Here is a 10,330-nt window from a genome sequence, read left to right on the forward strand (position 1 = left end):
GGAAAATGTTTGTTTTAAGTTCAGCCATAGCTTACATGTATGTTTGGAGATAGCAGCTTAAGTTGAATAATTACACCTGGGGATGCTGCAGTCTTCTAAATAAGATATATTGGGATGCAAACTGAACATACTACTGTAAGTAAAAAGAATTGTGTTCACATCAATTTTTTCAGGGACAAAATGGAATGTTTACAGTTGAAACAAGTGTGTACGTAGGCAGAACACTGTGCAGGCATTTTGCAGTCGTTTGAAGTTCAGGATGAAGTGGTGAACATGAAAACAGCAAACAGAAGACCATCGTCCAAATTTCAACGCTACAGGAAGTATTGTAGAACATCATTACCTAATCCCTTGTCATCCATGGTGGGTGCACTCAGCCACCTCATGGCCTGTTCCATCTTGCCAGCGATGGTGGGGGCTGGCTTCCTGATGCCGCTCTGCTGGAAGTTGGACACTGCCTGCTGCACACGCTTGTCCATGTCCAACAGCCGGTCAATGATCTGCCTGGACAGGTTGATAGCTTCTGGAGAGTTTCCCTGTGTAGAAATTATCATGTCTTGGTAAGTATCACTTATATCTGTATCAGAATGAATTTTACAATATGCCTGCAGGCTACAAACATTTCGGTACCTGGGACAAATGTCATATGTAAAACCAAATGTTATCTTTGCATTGCATATTCTGATGATTGACAATTATAGCTAATATTGTTTGGAAATACTTTAAAATATATATATTCAAATATATCCTAGACTTTTGAAAAAGAATTGTACCAGAATGAAGGATGTTGATAAGTGACAGATTGATATGTCAGGATTGAGTCAATGACTAGACTGATCGTGACTGCCATTAGCAGTTCACCCAATGATAGCATCGAAATTAGCAGTTTGACCAAATTTGCACAACCATTCATTAAGTATTAGCATGACATTGTTTTGACAGAGGTGGTAGGGGCTATGGGATTGGTCTATTTAACAGTCTCCAAAGTCTGTTTTGTCCCACCATTCCCTTGGCCTTGAAGTCCGACAGCTGGTCCACCATGGCTGTCAGCTCACTGCACAGCCTGAGGATTTCATCTCTCTCCGGCCCAACACATCGCTCGCCGATCCTCCGGGCATCTTCAATGATTTGTCTCAGTGATCTTTCACCTGTAACAACATCCAAAGAAAAGAAAGTCATTTCAGAACTTTTGACAAGTGGCCTGTGAAAAGGTATCAGTAAAATGTACTTTTAAAGTATCAGGAAAGGAAGCTGAGATTTGGAATCTGAAAATTGCGACTTAATGGATACGTCGATGAAAATTAGACATCCAGGAAACAAGAGGAAAACTAGTGGATGCTACTTGAAACATCTGACTGTTTCCAAAATCGTATCCAGTTGCTTGAGTAACTGCTTTTTGGCATACTTACTAGATAGTATCAACAATAAATGTAGTAAATGTTTTCCTTAATTTTGTACCTACCCAGAGACCCGGCTTCTGAGTTGGGGTTCTGTAGCCACTCCCTGGCCTGGTTCAGACGAGCCATGAAGCTGGCCAGGGCCTTCTTCATCACTGTCATGTCGTCAGCATCATAGCTGTCCTCGTCATACGTCGTCAGCTGCAGGACGCGGATGATCTCGCTGATCTCTGCAGACATCTTGTTCACAACGTAGTTACGGTTCTCAATGGCCTCTGGGATTCCCTTACCATCTGTGGTCCAAAGCATACAATAAGGTTAAGGGGAGGCGCATCTCAACCACATTTAAGATTTCTCCACACTCATCAAAATGAATAAGGGACAATCCTGGTCTCGGTGGATCAAACCTTACAGTCTTTGATTGTACATACTGCTGAAAACAGGTGTTCTATAACAAAAGGCAGTTATCAGTTATGCAAAACAAACAAACAAACACCAGACCTTGTGGTCTCCTAGTGGTGACAAAGATCTTGATGCCGGAGATGAGGACAGGTGTGAGGTCCTTCACCACCTGGAGGGAGTGGGCCAGGCTCTCCCTGTGCTGCTGGTGGGTCAGCTCCTTAGAACGGGCATCCACCATCTTAGACATCCCCGTCATACCAGGGGTCAGGTTCTGGAGAAAAAAGTTTGGCAATGAAGTATAACTTAATTATTACCTTATTACTTGGCATTAATGGTCAACATTTCTGTGAATAATTAATGTTACAAATAGCAGAAGAACTATTGTATAACAATCGTACAAGTATCAATCATAGTACAGAATAGAGGTTACCGTAATAGAATAAAACTTAACAACTTCACATCATAATTACTAAAAGAATAAGAGCTATCGTAAGTCCTTGATATAGTTACTTTTGAGTGGAGCTTATCACGAGTTTTGGCCTTTTTTCTAATAATAAACAGTCTTTTATATATATTTACCTTAAATATGGTTTCAAGTAGCATGTGCTCTTATCCTTAAAATACTAAACTCGGCATGGTTAATTTTATCTGTTGCTAAACATTGTTCTTTTATATATAATTCTGCAGGGCAAAACCCCATTGCTGGTATGTTTATGTTGCACAATATATGATTCAAAAATATTCATCCCCCAATCATCTTAACTAGATGCTTGGGTAAATTTGAACTCATACCTTGAGATAATGAATATCATACCTTGACAAAAGTGACCAGGTCTTCCATAGTCTCCACCACCTCAGCGATGGCCAGGTACTCCAGCACACTCTTACACACCCTGATGATCTTACGCACCTCTGCCTCATCAAACGTCAGCAACAACTGGGAGGTCCCAGACAGAATTCCTACAAACACATAGGATGTACTTTTGTACTGACATCAGCTCATATTCAGTTTAAGTTTTCAAAATACATTTCAGCAGAGCAAATTCTAACTTGGCAATTCTGCAAAACTATTTCACTGTGGCTGGTTTCAGAATTTATCCTTTCATAAAATGTTAAGCCAATAGACCAATCCCATGACCTCGTTTACATCCGACAAAATGTAAAAATGCAAAATAAAGATATGAAAATGCAAATATTTGATGGACACGCAGCCACTTTCTCATTGGTTAACCATTAATTGCCATGTTATTATTGGTTCTTCTTCTTCTTCTTTCTTCATTCGTTTTGAGGCTACCAACTTCAACTTGCTGAAGACCTTTGTAGCCTATGTTGGCTGATACGAGACAGAGGTTCGCCAGGCCTCCATCCGGGTGATTTGAAGTGAATCACCAACTCCAGACAGAAATTTGCACCATCTCACACCGCACCATCGCACATGTGGGGGTTCTTTAACGTGCATGGGGTGTGGCTCTCCCCATACACGGGACCTCCATTTAACGTCCTATCCGAGGGACGACTGATAATTGTGATATGCAGGCAGGATTGGTCTATACATAGGAAACACAAGAACAAACAGCTTTACCTCGAGCACCATCTATGAGCTTCTCCCTGGCCGGTCTGGAGTACGGGTCTGCCCGCAGCATGTCAGAGGCGTCCACCAGCAGGTGTGAGGCCTCCTCCACCCGGGTGTAGGCGATGGGCATCTCCTGCTTCAGGATCACATCCTGGCTGGTTTCTGCTGTCTCCTTCGCAACCTTTGTTAAGTAAGACAAGTAATTTAATTTTGGGAGTCCATACAGGGCATACTCTCCTTCACTGCAACATCACAGGGAGACCCTTGAAGAGGACTGTACTGAGTGGACCCCAATCATTCAGGGAACAGTCCATATGGAGAATCAACAACATTGTAAGGTAGGGGCCAAGAGATAGCAGTATAAGGGGTGGCATTTCATTCCTTGCTCACCACCCATCCTGCCCTATTTCTACTCTGAGAAATTGCTATGCGTTTTATCACTTTCTTTTGATCAACCTATTATTGCATCGTCCATGACAGCATAAAATTTAGAGTTAGTCACATAGTATATAGCAAACAATCACTTGGCAGTAAAGCTGATAATGTTACATGTACTTGTAATCTTTCCATCTGTAATTTTTTTCCAGTCTCACATAGCCATACACAATGACAAAGTACTTAGTAGACTACTTTTGTAAACGTTATCAATAGAAATTACCAACTGACGTATAATTATTGGTCTTACCTTGACCAGGTTCTGTACAGCGGCACACACAGCCTGGACTGGCCGGGCCAGGTCTGGCATGGCGTTGCCATCTTCAGCCTCTTCATGGAGAATCACCAGTTGGGAGACCTGCAGGTGTTAAAGACACAACACCAAATCATAGTTACACTGGATGTGACAGATATGCTACTGACATCATGTTCCTTTCCTGTTGAATTTACACCTGATGGCCTAACAGTATAATGATCTTTGCAAAGCTTCAGAGTGTAAAGAAAGAAGTCTCGTATCAAGCTACCAATACATATAATACATGTATTGATGAAACTAAAATATAATCAACTCATTCATAAGTGTACAAAATTTATTGAAATTGCTTAAATCATTGAAGCATTTCTATTTGATAAATCATCATCATGTGATCATTAAGTACCAGTAGTTAGTAGGGGAACCCCTCCACATCCCCAGCCAATAATAGACTACATCTTTCATTGCCTCTTGGCTCTTGGCAGTTTCAAGGCTCCCCTTGAGGACATGTGCATCACACAACATCACCACCCGAGCTTACCTTTGACCTAGGTCAGAATCGCGTTTTAATTCTAATGGCTGCGTCTCCCCAGATTCTGCTTCAACCATGAAAGTCAATATAGGGGAATTCAAATAACTTTGAGAAAATTTTATTGTTCTGTCACATGTATGTGTCTTTTTTTCTTTGATTTTACATCTCATTCACGTCCTATAGTGTATACTATACAGGCCTTGAACAAAGTTTTAGGCTATTTGCTTTGCAAATACATACATGTATTCCTAATTTAGACTATTGACACAAAATGGGGTCATGATAAAAGGGAAAGCCCTATGAAGAGTAATGCCTTAGCATACATCTTAATTCAACTTCAAGTCTGTGATTGTCTCAGATATCATTGCAAAAATTTTGTGATATTTTCATTGCCCATATGTATGCAAAGGCCTGAGAAGCACAGTACAAAACCTATAAAACCCGGTACATTAACACACTTGTACATGGCTGCCTTGTGGAAGTGTTCGCTAAAATAACCGCCCAGTCAACACGGGCTCTGCTTAGAAAGCAATCCCTCCTGCCTATTTTTGGTCATGTACCAAGGGGTTGAGTTTCCCCGGGGCAGGGTGTCATGTGGCAGGAATGTCAGGGCCTCACTGAAGGCAAGGTGCATTCCCAGAATGGGTGGAATGCCGAGGGAAGTTGTCAAGGTTTGCATGGAACATCAACAAAGACGGAGTTGAAAAGGTGTGACTTCTGAACAGATGTAAGGTTTTGGTTGAAAATTGATGCTTCTGAGTTATGTACTGATCTTGTTGGTTCAATCTAGTCTTACACAACAGATAGGATAATGGATACATCCTTTCTACGTTTGTTTTTGGAAGGAAATTAATACAATTCAAAATGGTTAAGCCCACCCACATCATAAAAATACCACAGGCACCTACTAAAGAAGAAAAGTGGAGTGACCTGCCAGCAGTCCTGTAGGACAACTCATTTACTCAGACCGGTAGCTACAACACCTGACAAATATATGATACTCAAAACTCTCCCACTTTGCAATTATATTTATTCAGACAATTGAAACAGATCATGCTGAAAAAGACTGTGGCACCTGCTAAACCCACCACTCAATTCAGATGTCTTATTTGAGATAACTACATTGCAAGGACTAAATACAGGAGTTGTTAGGAATAAATTAGTAGTAATCCTAGCTAGCTAGATAAGCATTGTAATGTCACTAATGATGGTACATCTGTTATACCATTCACTTCATGCTGGCTCAATGCCAGGGCTAATTCTGTGTCTGGGGTACTGACCCTGATGACAGGACACATGGAAACAGACAGTGATAACATCAGTGTATGGTTAATCACCTTCGCCAAGAAGGTCATGTTTTCGGATAACTCCTGAGAAGCTGTGGAGATCCTTCTGTGAAAATTGGTAGATGGGTAGGGGTCAGGGAAAGTGCAGTAGAAATAGCTATTTTCATGTCTTTGTTTATTATCTATTTATTTGACCAGGGGAAACATATCTACTGGCATTTTTCTATGTGTCCTGGGAGAAAACCCCTAGACATCAGACTGAGCTCATGTTGTCTAACAGTCAAATAAACTTAAACCAGTCATAAGACGATTCATCCGTGCACTAATCATCACAGAACATGGTATGCTGTTGCACTGAGACTACTAAGTGAACCTTCACAGTGCAAGGTTACAGTTCAAACTAAGGGTATAAGTGTGAGGGTTCAAGAAAGGGTATCAGTGTGTCAAGGTGTTCAGTCTGTTCAGTTGTCCGTTACCTATATACAGTGACAATGGCATTCACTTCATCATGGTTGCTTCAATTTTGAAATAAAAAAAAAGTGATGCGGCTGTTTTCACTGCTTTCTCCTTTCCCTCATCATTAATGTTTTATACATAACTTTGATGTGGTTTGATATCACATACACACAAATTAAGGATTCATGGGGTTTTAACTGAATATGACACAGCTTGAAAGTACAGCGCAAATCAATGTTGAGATGCAACAAAACAGACGTCGGACTATTCTACCGTTGAGATACTCAGACCCCGTTCACATGGGAAAAAAGCAAGTGAGTTAAACGAGGAATCCGATTAAAATGACCAATCCAAAGCCATGTGAACAGAACTAATCCGATTGGATTGCCCATTTTGGATTGGATTGACTTGGATTGCAATCCACCTCGCGAGGTGGATTCAGCGCGCGCAATCCGATTGTCGCGCAATCCGATTGACCGGAATCGCCCATCTGAACACAATTGGATTGGATTCGGGCTTGTTTCATGGTTTTGACGTCATACATACGGGTACAGTGGACATTAGACATACAACCATACCTACAACATGACAAAAAAAGTATCATACACGGAATAGAAAAGAAGTTTATGGGCAAGTTTGCATCTTACCGCTATGGTTAACAACCGGACGCCGCAAGATTTGCCGGAACATGTGCACCGGTTGTTGCCGAAAATCGGCAGTGCGGCAGAAGACTGACTGGTTCATTTTGGCAATATAGCCCATGAAAATAACATGTGTGGTTTTGTTTCTCTTCTATTGTTGGAGGCAATGTCCCAACACCACTAAAAAGGCAAATATTCTACGAGAAAAACAGTCGGAAGCGTGTCCAAACAGAATTTTCGAGCTTGGGTCACTTCACTGCATGCAAGCATGGGCGAGCAGTTTTTTTAAACGAAACACAGATTTTTATTTCAGATAAATACGTGGTAAAGTCAAATATTTTGGTAGCAGTTTCCCCTATTTATGCAACTTCTGCAACAGATACATTTTATATAGTTAAATGTGGAGTATAATCACACCGCGCGTAACATTTCCACCCCAATTTAATAGACTATCCCAATGACCCCGGATGACCTAGAAGCCGCCACTTTCGTCAGTGTGTGTTGCGGACCATCGACGCGTCAAAATCTGACCAAAGCCGGCCGATTTCTCAACAGTTATAATCAATATCGATGTCGCTACATCCTTCAAAAATTATGAGGCAGTCTGGCAACATTTTGGAGAAACTACGCGTGCCCGCGGTGGTCGTTGCACGACGCGTGCCGCGGTAAAGAGTTTAATCCGATTGTGTGGTCGCGGTCGCAAGTTTGAGTTTAATCCGATTGTATAAAACTCATGTGAACACGTTTTTTTTAATCCGATAGAAAATTTCAATCGGATTCCTTGTTTAACTCACTTGCAATTTTCTCATGTGAACAGGGTCTCAGTCTGTTTTATAGCTAGCCTCTAGAGAAATAGAAAGCAATCCTATATCCTGGCATATAAATGAACTGACAGAATGACCTTATGGCTGATAAATCAAGGCTTAACACCCTCCATTTTGCTGACCCCAACAACAAAGCTGTCCACATAGGGAACATCTACATCAATTCCCTGTCACTTATGATCAGTGAAGGTCATCTATTAATAATTGCAACTGTCATCAAACTATGTATCAAATGAAATTTTATGAAAACAGCTGCCTAGTATAAACTGTACATATACATGCACATGTTATGTGAGTTAATTATTTTTTTACCGTGGCCATTGAATTTGACCATTTGCTCATTGTATAATTTAAAGAATAATATAGAACAGTATGGTCTACAATTCATAAACTAACTTTGATGAAAGTACCAAAAGGAAGAAATCACCTACAAACAACGTGTGTTAGCGAACTGAAAAATCCAAAGACAAAAAGTTGTTCTATTAGTACTGTACATTTTGAAACTTTGCAGTGGTTTCATTTTCGAGGTCGAGGTTTTCTTTGTGACCCCTCTACCACGAATTCAAAGCACAGGAATGTCTTCCTTCTATGACTGCTGTAATAAAGAATAGTTTAAATTTCAAGTTTACAGCATATCAAAAACCTCCTTTTTCTCACAAAAGTAAACAGCTTTACAGTAAATCTCGTCTACTAGTAAGGATTTCTGCAGGGTTATATAAACCAGTGTACTTGTGTTGCTGAAGTTAGTCTCCAACCTTTCAAGTCTCTGCCTGGTCTATAACTTTGACATCTCCCCATTCCAAAGGGTTTTTACTACATGGTTGTTGGGATTCATTAGAAAGTCAAGACGTTTCTGGGGCAGCAGCTGTCATTGTGAACTTGATGTTGAACAGCTGCTCCACCCACGCTGGAAATCCTACCCATGTTCAATGTCACCCTCCTGACTTTTTCCCTAGTTATCTCTAAACGCTGCAGTTTCTCAGCCATGACTTATCATTGTTTTGCCCATGCAAAGATCACTAACTAAGACTGTAAGAGGCCGTCTAGTAGTGGAAGTCCAACATATCCAACAGGAAAGACTTAAGTCTGCAGTCTAGAGCTGTTTCCTATGAACTTTCAAATTCATTGGACAATATCTGATGTTTTCTACACACATATTGATAGGGAATAGTGTACTATAAAAGCAAAAATGTTCATAGTGGTTTTATGTTGAAGGTTTTCAGAGTGACTTCTGCCCACTTACCACATTGCCTTAATTGCAATACCACAGGGAACTTTCTATTTTCTCCTTGTAGCTACCACAAAATAAATCTTTTCAGAATTTCAATATCACCTTTTTCAAACTTTCACCTCCATTTTCATCTTTGACTACAATGGATAACACCTGTTGAACAACTTATTACTTGAAACAGGAGAAACCCATAATACAATTTGTTTCTTTTCATAGTTATAATGTACTGTTTTTCCCCGGAGAAAGCCTGCCAATAGTTTTCTAATTTTCTACTACCACTCCAACGGACTATCAAATCTATTCTGATGTGTTGACCGACCTCAGAATAGGACAGTGTAAACTGGGGAGCTCCGGTCCCACACCCATACATGGACAGGCCAGAGTGCACAGCTTCTTTAAGCACATTTGGACTAAAAACTGTGTCTTGTCCATGAAGATGTCAAGGACAGGTGTCAATCACAGCTTTAAATACACCTCAGCTAGTACTTATATTATAGAGAATAGAATAAGACAACTGACAAAAAGTAACATGCTTTTTATAGTGTAGCTAGTTCTGGGGTATGTCCACATAGCTGACACTTCCCACTGCCTTGGGATAGAAATTTGGTTGTGGGGACAAATCCTATCTGTCCTTGGAGATAAACGAAGATCTTAACTTCATGCCATGAAAGTGCATTTTGGCCACAATGTCATGCCTTTGTTTGTTTGTTTGTTTATTTCAATACCCATTAGACGTTACAATATACTCACAAAATCTATTCTTTCTGGAGTTCATTTAAGATTGCAAAACAATCAAAAGACATAAGTCAACATAAGGCCTTTGACCTGCGCAGCCCCCTTCCCCATACCAAAATACTGAGTTGGACAGAAAAAAACGAAAAGGTGGAGACTGAAAACTATTTCTACGCAAGCTTCCTCCCTCAAACATGACTGACAATCTCAGCTGCCACCCAGCACACTGTTTATCCCTGTAACCAAACTTTCCTGGGACCCTTATAGAGTTCAAGACCCCATGCTGAGAAGCTGTCAAAGTCAAATACATGTTGTACCATACATATGGCAAAAGAGAATGGTATTCTGTATACAATCTAAATATTTTTTTACTTAAGGTTAAGAAATAAACATAAGTTTAAGCTACACCTGTGAAAACTTAGTAAATGAATTATTTCTTCTTACTGTTTTATCTCATAATCTGACACAGGTAAGAAGTTTGTTTGACTACAAAAATGGTCCAAGAATCAGTCAGACTCTGAGCCCAGGTTTTGACACCAGGCTGATCCATGTTTACAATGCCATACAT

At 40.4% G+C, this 10,330-nt stretch overlaps 1 protein-coding gene across 12 annotated transcripts in view; it reads right to left on the minus strand.

The window, feature by feature from the left end:
- The window catches only part of LOC118418041 (vinculin-like), a 30,329-nt gene that overhangs the window by 14,366 nt on the left and 5,633 nt on the right, over nucleotides 1-10,330 (minus strand). For all 12 annotated transcript variants that reach the window (XM_035823842.1, XM_035823838.1, XM_035823836.1 and 9 more), the window contains exons 3-9: nucleotides 4,058-4,165; nucleotides 3,382-3,553; nucleotides 2,614-2,759; nucleotides 1,899-2,070; nucleotides 1,463-1,690; nucleotides 1,003-1,148; nucleotides 344-536 (exon numbers count right to left, since the gene is read on the minus strand). In XM_035823842.1, the coding sequence (XP_035679735.1) occupies nucleotides 344-536; nucleotides 1,003-1,148; nucleotides 1,463-1,690; nucleotides 1,899-2,070; nucleotides 2,614-2,759; nucleotides 3,382-3,553; nucleotides 4,058-4,165 (1,165 nt within the window). The remainder of the gene's footprint in view (nucleotides 1-343; nucleotides 537-1,002; nucleotides 1,149-1,462; nucleotides 1,691-1,898; nucleotides 2,071-2,613; nucleotides 2,760-3,381; nucleotides 3,554-4,057; nucleotides 4,166-10,330) is intronic.

Source organism: Branchiostoma floridae, chromosome 6 (genome assembly GCF_000003815.2).
Source record: "Branchiostoma floridae strain S238N-H82 chromosome 6, Bfl_VNyyK, whole genome shotgun sequence".
In the NCBI taxonomy this organism is placed as follows: Eukaryota; Metazoa; Chordata; class Leptocardii; order Amphioxiformes; family Branchiostomatidae; genus Branchiostoma; species Branchiostoma floridae.